Below are 18,355 nucleotides of genomic sequence, written 5' to 3' on the forward strand. Positions count from 1 at the left end.
GAGGGCGCAGTATTGTTTTTTTTTAAATAAACGTGTCAATGGTCTTGCCCCAGTCATTGTTTTGTGGTTTTATTTCTATTTCATAATAAGCAGTACATGTGATGGTCACGGTCAATTGTCAATATGGGCCAAATAACTACTTAGACATGTCCTTTGTACATAAATAAATAACTCCATCATTGGGGATGATCGTTGCATATTGCAGGCATGATCTAACAGGGCTAATTATAAAACCCTGTGAGCTCAAGGTGGAGACGGGACACCTTCGACAAACGACATTGACTTTGACGTGATGTTTTTCCAAGGCCGTCAGCACCTGCTTTTTGGAAGAGTATGATGATGCTGTAATACAACGCTCTTCCCGACTACCCCCCATATCTCTCTCTTCTCCCATCCCACACAGCTTTATTTCACTTTAGTCATTTCACGCTTCCCGCCCCTCCCCCTCCAGCGTTTGATCCTCCCTATTTGGAGACTCCCCATCCAAGTCATCCCTCCATCCCCAGCGCAGCGCTTTGACAGGGCGCTACACCAGCCAATCCTGCACGCTACAGCGGTCACACAACAAAAGAAATCGCCCGGAATTGGGACAGATGGTTCCCGTTTGATCCCCGGCGGTACAGGAGATGTTTGGTGGCGGTCGAGTCAGATTTTTTCAGAAAAGCCCATGATGAGGCCGAAGCCCGGGACGTTCCGTGTGGATTGAGACAGACGCAGGATTAAAAAGGTCGGATCCCCCCCTTCCCCATAACGAATTTGTTTTATTATCACTTTTTTTTATTGGTAAATGTATGTTTTCTGCGTGAGCAATGATGTATGGCAAATTGGTCATTATTATTGGTTTCAAATGGTTTGCATTGTATTTCCTCTCCTCTCTTCGTGTTTACCTTTCTATGCAAGAATCCGCTGCTCGCTGCACGTTTTTTCTGCTTATCGTTGCAATTTAGCAACCGACATGTATTGAATTCACATCACCAGTTGGCTGATTCATGAGCATCACTCCTTCACTCTCATTCTTCCGATCCATGTTTTACCCCCCTCCATTGCCCTTGCTTTGTCCTGTCCCGGACCTTATAATGCGCGTTTGTCCATTCATATTGTTTTGTTCTGAAGAACCATATGCACCCTATGAGCGCTGTGCAGGCTTGGCAGTTGTGTACCGTGTTGTGTACACACGATGAAATAATAGCATATGTACACACCTGTACAGAGAGACTGGCCAGTGTAAGCATCGTTTCAAAGCAACCTGCCTCCACCTGCCATGCCTTTGTACTCTGTGGCCTGCCTTTTTGTTATTTGAAACAGCCCATTCTTTGCTCTTAGCACATCTTAAAGGCCTGAATTGCAATGGGATGTTAGTGTAGGGTGTAGCCTATTAAATCCATTTAACTCCAGCCTATTTACTGTTCTACATGGCATGAGAAGTGGGTAAAAAAATCAAGGTTGAATTCGGATTATAGCCTAGAGGTTTATGATTCCAAGGAGGATCGACTCAGCTGAATCAAACTCCAAACTGCTTGAAGCAGAGTGTAAATAATAGGAGCAGGCTTTGTTTACGTTGCATGCTGGTTAAACCATTGTCCGGCCCCCAGGTGAGCAAGCGGCACCAGACCTCAGGCGGAGAACTCATTTTGCCGTGGGGATGGCTCTGAGCACCATGCCAGCACCCGTCATCTGGCCTGGGGAGGGACAACCGTCGCTGCTGGACCAGGAAGCCTCTCTGTCGGAGCAAGCCCCTGTCTCATCAGACCAGCTCATCCACAGCACCACCCAGGCCGGTTCAAGACTCCCCCACAGCAAATCCAAAGGGGAGCTAGTCATTGTGATCAATGAGAAACTGGAAAACAGTAAGAGACCGGGTCTTACCTCATTTGCATCAATGGGTTGGGGGGCAGGCGGGCTCACTCAGGGCAAGTCAAGCTCTTATTTAACTTATTTAATTTCTTTTTAACTTTCAATGCCAGTGCAGTGTGCCCACCATGAGCTCTGGAGACGCCACACACATCTAATTTGTCTTGCAGTATTTCAAACATTTACTCATCCTTTCCATTCCCCTCCCTTCCTCATGCATAGGTAATGGGATTCACCAAACATCTGCAGAGAGCGACTCTTCCGTCATCTCCTCTCCTCCCAGAAGACAACACTCAATCTCCTACTCCCATCACCCGCATCACAGCAAGACCCGCAAGGGGAGCAGGGCGAGTTCCATCGGCTACACCGCCTTCTCCCCCAGGCCCTCGCTCTCTCGCCATTCCAGCATCGCCACCAATCCACCCTTGGACCGGACCAAGGCTAAAGACTACCTCTTCCTGGCTGTGCTGGCCTGCTTCTGCCCAGTCTGGCCAATAAACATTGTGGGATTCGTCTACTCCATCATGGTAGGCACAAGAATGTTCCTTCAGATTGTCATTTCTTAACCTTGATTTGGAGCAGAAGGTTAAACTGTTTGTTTTTTTGTTTTTGTTTTTTCTCCTTCATTTTTTCATTTGTCCAATGATGATGTTGCCATGTGTTGTACTTGTGCTGAGTTTGTTCAGAGTTACCCTGTATAGATGTGCGTCAAACACAAGCTAACACATGGTTTGATGTTCTAGTCCAAGAACAGCCTGGAGCAGGGGAACCTGGACGGCGCCGTGCGTCTGGGTCGTGTGGCCAAGCTGCTCTCAGTGGTGTCACTAGTAGGAGGGACGGTCATTATCATCGCCTGCATTGTTAACCTGGCCAGTGAGTGTCCCACCTCTGAACTTTAACCCTTACCGTACATCTTTACCCCACATGCTTAGTTGTTCGGTTTCCTTGAACTCCTCTTTTTGCTTGTGAATATCAAGTTGACTGGATTTGTAGCAAACACCCGCCTGCTATTACTGATCCAGTCTCCTCCTGGGACTTGCCCCCCGACAATTTGTGGTATTCCCCCAAACCCCACAATGGGAACTGACCGCAACCACATTATTGTTATTGGTTACTCCACCGCTAGCACCGTTTACACAATCTCCTGTAGACTGTAATCATACTGTCACTGTCTAGTCGTCCAATTTATTTTGTGCTGATTTATTTTCACAGTCTAGCACCTAGTTCTAATGCCTGCACACTACACACATACTGCTGCACACTACAGCACTTTAGCCTCAGAAACTCTTATTGATTATCCATAAAGATTGAACGCATTTCCATCTAACTCAAAATAATAATTTCACGCACCACTACTGGACTCTTAAGCTACAGCTGTAACCAACTGCATGCCCTGCTGCCTGGATGCAGTAACTAAGCACTTTGTGTGTGTATTATATGGAGAGTGATATGTATAGTCTACGGCAGGGGTGTCAAACATACGGCCCGGGGGCCAGAACCGGCCTGCCGAAGGGTCCAATCCGGCCCACAGGATGACTTTGCAAAGTGCGAAAATTGCACTGAGAAGTCCTTCAATCCAATTTGATGCACTTGTGAAGGCCTTAGCCCTCACAACAAGGTACCAGGTTTCAGGAGCAAGTTAAATAGTAAGTATCCTATTCGTGTTTCCTGTATTCATCACTAAATGGTAAACTATTTTCAGTACCCTTGACCACAGTTGCCGGCAGTTGTAATGCACAGTTACAGACTAAGTAGATTGGATGATTTGTTTGATGGTAGCTGAGATAACCCTATGTGAAAATGTGTTCTTAAAATGTACATGTAATTCTTTATACTAAAGGAAACCAGTACATTTGGAGGTGTTGTCATTTATAGGTTAGTATTGATTTTCTTTGACTGGCCCACTTGAGACCAAATTGGGTCGCATGTGGCCCGTGGAATAAAGTGAGTTTGACAGCCCTGCTCTAAGCTCTATTTTATTCCTTCACTGTCCGCTTGCACTACATGTGAGGTCGTGTTGTCCCTGTACCATAATGTCAGTATGTATTTGTATACATGTCAGTCTGTGACTTATGTTCCTACACTAATGTCACCAAGGCAAATATATGTACATTTATTGTACTTGGCGAATAAAGGGATTCTGATACAGATCAGTGATTATTTCAGTGACTTGTGTAAGCAAAGGAACTAGTTTTTTGTCTCTTCCAAACGTGCATGACAGGATCAGTCATTTAAATGCCCTCCCCTTTCCCCTCTCTTTTTTCACCGCAGATCAAGCAGATATTTTACTGTACTTTGCCTATTTTTGGATGGACAAAGTTGCAGTCTGCTGGTCTTATTAAGCAAAGACATGTCCTAATGAACTTACCGGTACTCAAACGGGAAGAGAAATTGTACACAGAACTACAGGGCTCTGGGGCTCGACAACTCTCTCTCTCCTTACATAACTGTCCTCTGTGGTCTGTGTAAATGTATACGTCCATATTAAGTTGCAGGATATAACGCTGATGAACTAATATGCTTCCTCTTTCTTCTTTTTTTAGTCAATGTGAAAACCTGAGTTTCATCCCAGATGAAACCGGATAAGGCGACCGACTGCCCGGCCCGCACCTGCACCTGCACCAACGTCTCTTTACCACCTAGTTATTACCTGGATGTGTGACAAATATACACCCGATATACAGTGCTTACTTATCTTTCTGTAATCTATATCAATCCTAATGGAAGAAAATAAAATATGCAAGATGCTGCTGCTCTGAGCAAGGGCTTTTGTCCGTCCGACAGTCAAACTAATTGGTCTTTTCGTATTCTGGTCAACACACTCTGAACAATCCGTGAGAAAGACGCAGACTCTTCAAGAACACCGTCATGACAGCAGTGCCGACTCGGACGAGGTGGACTAGAAAATCTGGAGGAGATCAAATGGGAGATTGTTACAGAACGTGCGAGATCCTTGTGGTAGAAACGTGAAGGATTGCCTCACAGCTTCAGTGTCACGCGCAAGCCCCAAACAAAATGTCTGCCAGGTCTGTCCTTCACCGCAGCGACGGCGGGACGCATCGGAAATCTCGGCTCGGGGATTTGTGTTGCATTGGAATCGCAGAGGAGAATTCCTTCCGTCTCCTTCACAGAGAAGAAATGCCTTTCACAACATGTTCCTGTTTTAGACTGCCTCCTGCCTGTGACTGTCATGACTCCTGCCATACATTTAGTGTTTCAGATTGAGTGCAGGGGTGGCAAAAAGGCTCACCAAGGACTGGCTATGGGTGTGAAAATGAGGGATTATGAAAGGCCATCACAGCAAAGGGGAAATATGTGCCAAAAGAAAACAGGGAACGTTTCTTACTTGTAATGTCATGTGCTTTGCTTGCAACAAAGTCACAAAACCGTTTGTGGAAAGGAACATCCAAGTGTGCATCCTCTCCTGCGACTTGACCTCTCCTCTACACCACTGACCACTGTTATTGAGATACTGTGAGCCGGGAAGAGGGGTAAACGTGCACAAAAACCACAATAGCTAGATATTTAAAACATTCAGACTGCATTTTCAGTAAAGCTATGTTGCTATTCATGGCGGAAAAAAACTACTTCTATAAGCTACCTTTTTATAATAATGTTTGTAAGAGATTATTTTGGGAAAATCATTTTGAACCAGTAATTTCATAATGTGATGCTCTTGAAGTACTAATGACAGGTGGTGGCATTGTTGTATGCCTATATGGGCATCACTATTTGATTAACAAATGAAATAGTCTCTGCACTGTGGTTGCAAACAAATTTATTGCCAGGCTGTCGCTCAGGTTGGCACACAGGCACAAGGACGTGCATTACCGGGTAGCTTGTGTTTCAAACCAGACAGATGAAGGGCTATTTTGTCGTCCCAATTAATTAATTACAACTTTAAAAAGTTATTAGTGAAACAAAAATGACACCATATAAAGAGATCCAACTGCATCTGGCTCTTGTCCAAATCTGACAATACCCATGTTATGAAGTGGGATGATGTTTATTGACAATTTATTTGCAAACCACTGGGCTCAGAAATGGTTTGTGGGAGTGAGATTTCAAAGGTGTGAATAGTTAGTGATGGCAGTACTGTGGCTAGCTGACTGATTTTGTAATCTGGTATCTTATTTCCCCTGTCTAACCTGATTTCTGATTTTAATCTAATTCTCACTGTGATATGAAACAATGGGGGTTTAGTCAAGAATGAAAAATCTAAATCTAACTACTCCTTTGTGCTGATTTTTGAAACTTGTTTAGGTATGCCATGACTTCAATGTCTCATTTTTGCAATATTAATTAATAGGATATTTCCCCCTGTCAGTATTTAGACATTTAAATTTCATTGTACTCAACAGTTGGTGTATTCTGCAGATATAAACCTAAATATTGTGGATTCTCTAGTTGAAAATAGCATTAAGTAGTTATTCTAATGTAGGCAGATAAACTGTTAGCCTCCTGACAGCCATTGTATTACCAATGGACTATTATAATCTTTGTGGTTATTGGCATGTTGTGGATTTTTATTCATGTATGATGATAGACCTCAAATCGAAATCACAAGGATAACCTGGCACTAGGAATATTATATGCTTCTGATGCACATTCGTAATAAAGACACATTGCATGACATTTGTCTGATTGACTGATGATTTGGAGAGGCACAGGTTGGAGGAGAGATAACAGAAGAGATTGACGGGATTGTGTTTGTGAGAGCGAACCAGGGTCAAAAGTGAGAGATATGCAGAGAGCTTAACCACTGAGGAGAGGTTATGTATTTCATTTTACTAGGAGAGTGGAAAATGTACAACATTCATATATTTCTTCATGTCATAGCCTACTGTAAGTGTGCGTAAGCTCCACTAGGGATGAAATGTGTCTGCTGTTGTAAGGCAGCGGAGTGAGACGGAGCAGAACGCTGCCTGAGGGGAGAGAGAAGCTCTGAGCCAAGAAAGTGTCTTCTAATCTAATGAGTTGTAATGAGCGCTAAGTCCTCAGATGACTACAGAGAAATTAAATTCTCCGCTTATTGCTTTTGAAGTGAATTCTTGCATCTTGACAGAAATGAACGATTCAAAGTCTATATCCAGATCAATAGCAATCAATGTTTTAGCATTAGGACACCGTCACAACAGCAGTGTATTTGCTTGGACACAGCACAATATGAAAGACTAATAAAAAGATTCTCAACAGTGTTGGGGAGTAGTATACATTCAAATCTCAAAAGCTTTTTCAGTAGTTAACTACTTTAGGTCATGTACTTTAGCTAGGTAAATTACCGTACAAAGTAATTATAGTATTCTCATGTTTTTTGCCATACAATATGGCACAGCTCATTGGCCACGGTTGTTATTTAATGACCATCTCCTGCTATTTGATTAAAATCACCTGTGCTTTGTGATGGAATAATATGAATTTCCAGATAAATGTACATTTCCCTGATTCCACCTCAACAATTGCTCCCTATCCTCTCCTTAAAAGACATACTCGTGCTGCTTAAGGATTGGCCTGCCCTATTCCCTAAATCAAACACACCTACACTTTGCTCAGTGTCAGCCCAGTTGGACCTCCATGTAAGAATATGAGATTCCAGACTCCGATCGTGATAATTTCCCATAATGTAGTTTGGATGTAGTGGCACTACTTTTTGGAAGTCGTTTTAGTTTGAGAAGCTACATTTTTTTGAGAGTAATCAAGATGTAGTTTAACTACCTTTCGTTGTGATGTAGCTAGTAGTTTGGTAAACTACAGTTTTAAGGTATTTTTCCCCAACACTGATTCTCAAAAATGTTAGATGGAAATTACATACAACAGAAAGAATGTGCTTAAATGAGGAATTTTATGTCATACACTACCATTCAAAAACATTAGACACCTGATTGAATGCACTATGGGTATCATTTTCTTAAATCCATTTTGATCGAAAGGCTTATGCTTAAATACTTGATATTTGTTTCTTAGACAAATATAAATAGTGACATTGATTTGTTTAACACTTTTTTGTTCGCTGCTTAATTACATTTGTGTTATTTCATAGTTTTGATGTCTTTACTATTATTCTTAAATGTGGAGATGGAGAATAGTAAAAAAAAATTAAGAAAAATACATGTGTCCAAACCTTTTTTTACTGGTAGTGTATGACAGGAACATATCCTTCTACTTTCCAGGGATACTATATAGCAAAAATAAGTATTATGTTTATGTATGGATCAATATCAATGCAGCCATAATTAGTTTGAAATGGACTTCATGTAATAATTAAAGAAAAAGACAAATTAGCAGAAGTACATCAGTACTCACATCTGAGAACAGCATAATTTCTTTTGACTCATGTGAATACTTTGGCATCAAGAGAATAGATTTTTTTCCTCACAGCCAATTTAATTGAGCACAGTAGGTTCAAAGTGCAAGTATAGCAGGCAGACTCATCCAGATGCAATAAGTTGGTCACTCACAGATGACCTGGCTGGGTCACATAAACACAGCGGCTTAGTTTGTAAAAAAAAAAAAAAAGAATAACACATAGAGCACGAAGAGAGTTTATTTAATGTTTGTTGTTGCAGTGGCAGATGATTGCAAATCGATGTCTCTATGGGAAGAGGCAGCAGCAGTTGAGGTGGCTGTTCTTGAGACATGGAAATTGAAAAGTAATGATTTGCTGTGGGTTCCCACATCTGATATCCAGTTTGAGTCTGTGCATAGATTCTATTAGTGATCCACTCCAGATGCACTTCACTGTAGCCTGCAGACTCCACTTGGCATTCAGCATCAGTTGGCTGGTATAAGCGGAGTTACTAATCGACCACTCCAACATTGTTCACTTAACTACCAGAATTAATGATTTTTCTGTGACACTTAGGCCTATTTTTATCTGACAAGTGCTGATTGGAGAGTTGTGTGTCCACTCACACAGCTGATATGACTGTATCAAATTATCCAAAAGTGCTAAATTAACTCTGATGGTGTGGATTTGAAACACCAAACACATGGTGTTTGTTTTTACAATCTCCGGGTTCAATTGAAAATGATAATTTTTGCTGTGAAGCAGTGTGGAGGATATCATCGAAACCATTTTGGCATAAAAATGTTTAAACATAATTTCCACTTATCTGCTGTCTACAGATTCATAATTCGTATCACTTGTCAGTGTTGAAACATTCTTACCCAGATACAGTGCCATGTTTGCTTCAAATGAAAGACACGTGCAGCAGTGATTATTGCTTTGTCACAGCAGTCATTAGTGTTAATTTAACTAAGAATCAACATATGAGCACCTACAGTACCGTTTTTTTGTTGGTTTGGATCATTCTGAACAGATGCCACAGAGCTATATCAATATTGTCACTGTTAAAAACAATACTTATAAACACAAAAAGGGGCTGTGTGAGGAGGAGGCATTTAGGATTAGGATGACTGTGAGTGATAATACATAAGATAAAATGACAAACACAAATTAGTGGCCTTACTGTCATGTCTGTCTTTCACAGTCTTCCCCAGTGGTGTCATGTGTGTGCCCTCACACACACACACACACACACACACACACACACACACACACACACACACACACACACACACACACAATCTGTCTTCTCATCAATCTTGTTATCTGGTAGTACATTAATACCAAGACATGAATGGGACTTCGTTGAAATGTGATGTGAGCTTCAGGTTCACATTTGGCCCACGATTACTTGCATAAAGCTGGTCAACAGTGATTGAGGATGCCCCGCCCCCTTTGTCCAGTTCATGTCATGTCACAAAATAAATATGAATCTATCCTCGGTTTGTCCTGTGCAGACAAAAACAAACCTGTCCTCTCGAGATGGCGTTTGAACTCTGGGTGATACTGTGGTAATTTGGCAGCTGATTAGCGCCCCAAATCAATAATTTTTTATCCGATAGGCTATTTGATCAACAAATGAATGTGGAGGTGTGTTTGAGTACGTAGATACAATACAAACGGACAAATCCCATCTTTATTAGTGTGACTGGTGCCGTGAAATTAGTCTTCCACATTTGACCCATCCTGGTTCGTACTCCTCCATGGTCAGGCCAGGAGCAGTGGGCAGCTGGAGGTGAAGCGGGGACCAACTTCTTCCAACCGCCACTGGTCAGACGATAATCTTCTGCATGTTTTTAATTGGGGGGTTATATGTGGAGGAAAACCCAGGGGAGCATGTGGAGAACATGCAAACTCCACACAGAAAGGCCCTTTCTCACCCACCTGGGCACCAGGCAGTGTCAACAGCGTCCCAGGCAGGAATCGAACCCAGGACTTTCTTGCTGTGCAGTGACTTTGAGTGTGCGAAGCAAGAGCACTACCACTGCGCCACCATGCCCCCTACATATAGATCTTTGTTTATAGATGTAATAATGGTACTCCGGTGACGAAAGGAAAATTACTCATAATTCCTTGCTACGCTACGCCCCTGCTGTGAGCAGATCCGAAAGACACACAAGTCAAAGTGTAGCCTACCCATCCTCTAACTCACATGTGTCAAACTCAAGGCCCGGGTCCAGATCCGGCCCGGCACCTCATTTTATCTGGCCCGCGAGAGCTAGCAAAGAATACAATTTGCGCAATACAATTATTTGCAATAGGCTTAAAATAGCTATTGTTAAATGGAATAATACAGTAGTTGTAAGCTACTAGTTGCCTGTTTGCCATTGTTTTCCCTATAATTCTGCTTTCAGAGCTAGTTATTAAGTATTAAGTTATGACTAAAAAATTATAATAACCGAATCAGAGGCAATTATGAAATCTTCTAACACGTAGGCTAGATACATTTATATTTTGTTATATTTACAACTGGCCCTTTGAGGGCAACCATAATGCTGATGTGGCCCAGGGTGAAATTGAGTTTGACCCCCCTGCTCTAACTCTTCATCAAAACACTCGCTAGGGGGCAGTAAAGCGCTCACTATGGATCCTATAATGAACACTAGGCAGAATTTATCATCATTTATCAATAATTGCCCCACCTTGAAAGTATTTGAAACCACCTCCCCCAGGTCTGAATGGGCTGAAAATTTGTATGGCGGTGTGTTATGATCTGGGGAAGGTCATGGAAGGTCATGGAAGGTCCAGGTGGTTATCAGGAATGTCCAGGTGGTTTACTGCCTGGAAAGTCCTGGAAACCACCTCCCCAGGTCAGATTGGGCTAATCTGTATGGTGGTGTTATGATCCGGGGGGAGGGTCAGGTCCATATGGGAGCTGATCTTCGCAACTGCAGAACCAGATATTTTTCAGCTACAAAATGACATACCATTATGATATGCCCCATGTTCAGAACATAACATTCACCATGTGGTATCAGATGGATTTACAAACAAACTTTCATTAGGCTATAGGCTATTATTTTGTTTAGCTAGGAAATTATTTTCTCACATTTTTGTGTCTCAGATGCTCTCTCTCTCTCTCACACACACACACACACACACACACACACACACACACACACACACACACACACACACACACACACACACACACACACACACACACACACACACACACAACCACCTGTTTTATAATCTCCTGTACCTCTCTCTCTCTCAAATTGAGCCGCACGCCCTTACATGGGCATGGGGCGGTTAGTTTCAAATTGAGCCGCATGCTCTTATTATGATATATATATTTTTTAAATAAACTGCCCTTTTCTCTCTGCCCTCTGCACATGTAAAGAAAAACAAAAAAAACTATCTGCCCTACCCCACCCAGTTCATCCAGGTTCCCAACCTTTTTTGTGCCGCGGACCGACCGTCGAGATGGAAAACAAGGCCAAGTCGAAACCTGGCATAGGGCCTGTGCATGGTATCGTCACCCATGTATACCCATGAGGTCCTTGCCAATCCCTAGCTTTAGCTGTGGTGGGGCATTCCTGTCCGTGTTGGAAATTAACTTTTGCGTCCGCCAGCCAAAGAGGCTGGCCGATTTGAAATTGTACCATACGGTCGCCGCCAAAAAAAAAAAAATCCACTTTGTCACCAGATTAGAGGAATATTAACATTAAGAGTTGCATCAGCCTATATCGAGACATACTGCAGGGCTATAGCCTAACTTTTGTGGGGAGAAATACATTGAAAACTAGTCAGATATGACTTGAATTCCACTTGTAAAATCATCCACAGTGTAATGTTAATGCGACGGTGCGACCACTATTTTGACTGGCGGCTTTTGGGCAATGTAGCAAAGGGCAAAGGCAAGCACTCACTTTTTTGGCACAATGCCACCCCACGTTATCACCTGAATGCGTTGGAATGCATCCTGTTAAAACTGCATGTTTTTTAATCGAGTTTGGTTACAGATTCCGTTGGAATGCATCCTGTTAAAACTGCATGTTTTTTAATCGAGTTTGGTTACAGATTCGCTAAAGCTGTTTCCATATCACATTTATTTTTATCGATACATCCTCCCACACCAGCGCACCCCGCTCCCCCCGTCCACTTAGAGAATACGGACCATGGTTTTATGATAGTTTCACAGCGATCTTGTAAAAGTGCACAAATAAGCTGCAGCGTCCTCCTTGTAATGAGCTAGCCACAGCATTAGCCAGCTGGAGCATGTCCTTGTCCTTGTTGCCAGATACAGCTGATGGTTTCCAGGTCAAAAGCTGTTCAAAAACTAGCCCAAAATATTTGAGGAGGAAACCTGGCCAAAACAAGCGAATCCTCCCCTCCACAGTAGCCTATCAATTATGCTACATAGGCTACATACAGTACACAGTAAACAAAAATTTTATATTTTTAAACAATCAATATTTTTACTCAATCCAATCGAGGCCAATTGGCCGGAAAACCAGCCCATCTGGCAACACTGGTAGCAACAACCGTGTGTGGAGTCGTGCATGCTGTGCTGGCGACTGGGTCGAGTATAGGGGGCCCTCACCGGCCCCAAAAAAGTCACGGACCGGTTGTCAATTTTAATTAAAAATAAATAAATAAACATAGGCTATAATATTATAGGCTGTGTGGTAGTTGAAACATAGTTTCAAGTTGATGTTTATTTATGTTTGTAGTTTGTAAAAAAAGAAAATTGTAAAAAAAAGGGGGGGGAAAGAAAAAAATTGGGACCAGGTAGCGGCCTGGTACCAAATGCGTTGCGGCCCAATACGCAATTTTTTTTTCAGATGATGGCGAAATCCAATCACATTTGCTTGGCTATCCTGCGTCTCTTTCTACAGTCTGTGGTCAGACAGACAGCAGTTTCGCTTGCTAGCATGCATGAAAGACGCCACTGTGTGTTTATGTTTTTGATATAGTCTGGTCTCTGGTTATTAATGCTGCCGCTACTCTTGGCAGTGCACGTAGCCTATGTAGCCTACAGACAAATAAAAAAGAAAAGATAAAAGATTAATGAGAATTGATCAAGGGTTATATAAAAACAGTGTCAATGCCCATTTACTCATTCTAACACAAGAGTGACATGTATTTGAATTGAAATACGTATCATGTATGTGGTGTTTTTCCCAGCCCTTCATTGGGAAATGCAGCTTTATGGAGTGGGATCACGTGGAGAGATGGTCTTCAGAAACTTTGATGAGATTGACAGTAAGTAAACATTGTTTCAGATACATGGTGTAGTTGTGGAAAAGTGTGTGTGAGTTTGGAAGAGGAGTGCACCACTAGGTGGAGACATGCATCCATAGCAGTGTTGATTTCGTAGACAAAAACTATGAGGAAAAATGTTAGTGACTACCTATTTTCACTGGTGAAAACTAGTGTTAGGGAGGGACGAATTGGGAAGAGATCCAATCACAAGAGAAGAAGTTAAACATCTGTGTCTATTGCACATTCAAACCTTAAAACAATTCCAGAATAACAGATTAATATATCTTTACAATAAGTTTGGAAATTCTACTGAATAGTTACGGTTTTCTTTGACTAAGATGAGATGAAAATACTTAAACACTTAGTTGATGAAAACTTGACTAAATAAAATCACGATGAGGTTGACTAAATATGATAAGAGCTTAAGAGAAAGTGGATTATAGCTCACTCAGATAAACATGTCAATGTTGTGTAATATGCAAAGGTTGTTGGTTCAATCCCAGCCTCAGGCAGTTTCTTAAAAAGTACTCGCATTATAAGCTGCAGCAGTGATCCTTCTTTATCATCACCAGTAGTTTGAACACTGATAGAAATAAGCTGATGAAGGAGACTAGTCAGTCCTTGACTCTAGCTAAACTCACTGGTACAAATCTCACCTGTCTCACTCTTTATGCTCTGTGTTATTGTCAGTGTGAATACAGTGTGTAGAAATCAGAAGCTTAACCCCCAACAGCTCATAGCTCACTCGGCTGAGCCGCTGCGTCACTATCTTTGTCTGACAGGCAGACTGTTGGTTTGATTCCCGATGGAGGAGACATACAGCACTGCCCTGTCTTTAACATCACCAGCGTAGCGCGTCCTACAGGCAGATACACAGAGCGACACAGCGCCTCCTACAGATCCACAGGAATGGACACTGTGGACAGACTGCAAAGAGATCCAGACATGTCATATACTGAGTCTAGAGCAGTTTTTCAAAACGTTATTTTTACGCCTAGCGGCAGCAGGTGTAACCCACAAACTGTACTTCCGATGTCAGTAAAATTCCAGCTCTCTGTGGTTTTCTGTCTCATAACCCTCAGCTCATGTCTCTGCAGACGTCAGGGGGGGAGTACAGCCCCCCCCTTAGCTCCAGGTAGTGGCAGCGGAGCAGGAATCGAACCCACAACCTCTGTCCCCGGTGTCTCTGTGTGTATTATTCCTTCACACCACCAGCTGCCCTTCACACTCACAGCTCTTCTGCTCTTGTCTCTTCCCTCTGCCTGTCACCATTCAAAACTGACTGAGGCTCGAACCCACGACCGCAAAAACGGCTAACGTCTCAACGTCGCCAGGCAGCAAGCCTACTCTCTGTGCCACCCAGTCAGACTGATTGAATGAGGTTTTCTCAGGGCTTTAAATGACTCTTTCCTCTGGCTGTCGACATTCAAAACTGACTGAGGATCGAACCCACAACCTCAAAAGTCACTGAGGTTCAAACCCACAAGCTTCAAAGTGCTGGACAGCAATCCAACTGTCTGAGCTAGTGGGTCATAGTGATTAAGACTATAAGATTAAAGTAAAGTCTTTATGCATTTTAAAATATGTTTTGAAGGGACCTTTTAAGTTGAATAATATTAATATGACGTGAGTTTCTATTTGCCTTGCACAGAAAACCTTTTACTTTTATACTTGAGTACATTTCAGAGCCTGTACTTTTTTTCCTTTTATTTGTGGGCTAATTAAGTTGAATCAGTACTTCTGCTTTACCAGTCTTTTCTTTACACAAATAACTGTAGCCTACTTCTACTTAATCAGAGCAACAATGTGATAAAATTTGGAATGACAAGAAAAAATTACACGTCTGTGCAATAGGCTAAGTAGGCCTAAATAACTCAGATATAGGGTCTGCAATTGTAACGTTCCATATAATGAAGTATCTCATGCTTGTTGATGTAATGATTGTTTTGCACCTGCTGCTCACGTTTGAGATACCTCTGGCTCGCCTGGAAAGAAGGTGGGAGCAGCCGAGTATAGTCAGCCAATCAGAGGCAGAGAGGGGCGGGTCATGCCTTCGCCTAGCCTTCGCCATCATGGGAAAAAAAGTATTGCGCCCGGTACCGGTCCACGGCCCGGTGGAACCACTGGTATACACAACTTAGTTTGTTTGACACAAAACAGCAATATTAACTTTTTATCACCCAACCGTCATATCTGGTCAGATATTGAGAGCCGATTGAAATTGTTTTCCTGTATGCGCAGCAGCAAGGGGCAGCAACGTTTCATGTAATTTGTTGATATAGATATTGATTTGGTTCCTGTTACAATTATGATTTAGTGAGATGTGCGGCGGCTCTACGCATGGACAGATATATCGATCATAGTATAGTGCCATTTTAATCCATTTAATATCAATCAGAAGATACAGGTGAAATAGACTATAGCTGATGATATTGATCGATTGTTGAAGTTTTTCTTAACAGACCCCAGTTTTTCTTAACATGCAGATAAGTGATTTTCCTTTATGCTTTTTTTATTTTAGACTTTTTTCTGGCATTTCATGCTTTATTGACAGATGTATAGTGAGAGAAAGGCACAGAGCTGTGGGAGAGAGAGAACATGCAACAAATAATGTCTTGGACTATTTTCAATAATGAAGACTACTTAGCAGCTAGCCCAGTTCAGGTCATTATCACAGTGCACGCCCCCTTTCTTTGAGGTTGTATAACCCATTCATTGTTAGGCTCGCCCCCTTTCACTGATGCTGTCTCCTCATCCATTCACAGTTTACCAGGCATGTGGCAATAACCAATCAGCCCAAGCTATTCCTTTCCAGCTGATCCCAATCACCTAATCAGCATAGTATATCAGGGTCCATGTTTTACTCTGTTTGCTATGTGCTGTGTATGTGCCATTCTCAGTTGCTGATCATCATCGCTGAAGCAGTTATTCTCGCCCCACCTCCTCCCCTGACCACCACCATCCTGAATAATTCCCTATGGGGGATTTCCTATCTATATAGATAGGAAATAGATTTCTTATCTATTCTTCAGACGCCCTCTCATCATCTCAGGAGAGCGTCATCATATCATGGAGTCATATGCCAAAATTAATTTGTTGTATCATTAAAGCTTGTTAAACTTTCTACTAGATAAACACAGTGACTAACTCTCTTCTTATCAAGTGGACTCACTGAACACTAATGCTATTCGCTTTGTTTGTCTTGTTTGCTTCCACTCCACACACTGTATGCTTGTAGCTTGACTGTCTGCTTGTAGCTGGAATCAGAAAAAGCAAGGGCGCCGTGGCTGAGAGTAGGTATATATGGCCGAGGCTGGCCAATCAGCAGCAGGCGCTCACAATCACACCCAGGTGGTGCTAATTAAGTGTCTTAAAGTGGTAATCCATGACAGCTGCACTGGATCAGGTAATCTCATCATGAATGGAATCCATGAGGGGGAGAAGTCTCCCTCAGGAAACCTGGGTTACATCATAACCATCCGTTCATCTCTATGCAATCTAAATCCCATAGAGATAGGCACAGTGCTTATCTCTATACCATCTATATCCCATAGATAAACAGTGTTACACAGTGTTTATCTCTATGGTCTGGCACGCTGACTTAAAGATGGATGCAGTCTGATGAAATTTTAAACTATCTTTGAGCAGCAGTTGTAACAAAATTTTGTGGCTTTGTGTTGTTATTGTTGTGGAAGAATCTTACAAATTGGACCTTGATGGTATGCAAAGACATGGAAAAATGGCCATGGATTCTGTTACCATTAGCCTACATGAAACAATGTAAGATAAATCAAGGTCCAAATTGCAGTATCTTTTAATTTAGAAACTGAGAATCATGCACTGATCAGAAGCTGAACAATCAGAAGTGTGCAGGTGCAGATGCCGAGGACTAGGTGGTAGTGTTGTCTTTATTGGACCGCCACAGGGCTGTGTGTAGTATTCAAAAAGAGGCCACTTACAGAATTCTGGAGCAAAATTATTAATAATGATAGTAATAATAGAAATCCATGAATGCACACAATAAATCATTATGAATGCTTTATGAAAAAACAACAACAATCATGCACAGTTTAAGTTCAGAGGACAAAACATCCAAAGCAAGTGATACACAATACATATTTACATATTAACACCACTGCTTTCAGCATGCCTCTTTTAGCACATGAAACTGAGCACCCACAGCTTGGTCAACGCAATCCATAACAGTGTTTTCGGACAGCTCATCAGTGTGCTCTAGATGCCATCCATGTTTGTGATGCAGAAAGAAATCAATGGTTGATGATGTGATTTAGTGTTTCATACACTGTCGCAGCTCGCCACACACACACACACACACACACACACACACACACAGATTTACAGATTTAAAACCTGTTAATTACACCATTTTAGTGACCTGACTAATGAAGAAATGTCAAAGTAAAGTTAAGCCCAATTAAGTTAAGAGTTCAAAAATTGGCACAATGACATTTGAGTTTACACATCAAATAAGCGAACAACAAAAACAATTACTCTTGAATTCAACTAAATGTGCTTTTCTTTTCTCTCAAGTTCAGTCAATATCGGTGGAGCTGTCAGAACAACACACTTCAGGAAAATTGGGAACAATACAGTGAAGAACATTTCATCCTGCATCAGTGCTTATGAAATATTTGCCACACAATATTTGCCGACACTTGTTGCTCCATCAAAATTGGAGTCACAGTTTTAACACCAAACATGCAAATAACGGACACAAACCATTTACATGGAAGAACCAATTACCTTATTAGGTGCAATGTTTCTTGTTGTGCTATCTGCAGGCAGTTCGATCAATTGGTACAAAATATGTGATATTATTAAGACCACTTAGAATTCTTCGGAAGCATTAGGCAAAACCGTTATTGCAAGGAAGAAGGGAGAGGTATGTAGCATGTGAGAAAGATGGTTATGAAGGGCAACCTTTCA

General features: G+C 41.9%; 1 protein-coding gene across 1 annotated transcript; it reads left to right on the forward strand.

The window, feature by feature from the left end:
* Positions 1-1,786: 1,786 nt before the first annotated feature.
* On the forward strand, positions 1,787-4,465 carry prrt2 (proline-rich transmembrane protein 2; the record flags this gene model as incomplete). Its single annotated transcript, XM_083635840.1, has 4 exons — positions 1,787-1,847; positions 2,074-2,378; positions 2,595-2,724; positions 4,395-4,465. Coding segments are annotated over 4 exons (513 nt in total), but the record flags the coding sequence as incomplete, so codon positions are not given.
* Between the last annotated feature and the right edge of the window lie 13,890 nt (positions 4,466-18,355).

The sequence above is a fragment of the Poromitra crassiceps genome (assembly GCF_964638095.1).
Source record: "Poromitra crassiceps genome assembly, chromosome: 4".
Classification (NCBI taxonomy): Eukaryota; Metazoa; Chordata; class Actinopteri; order Beryciformes; family Melamphaidae; genus Poromitra; species Poromitra crassiceps.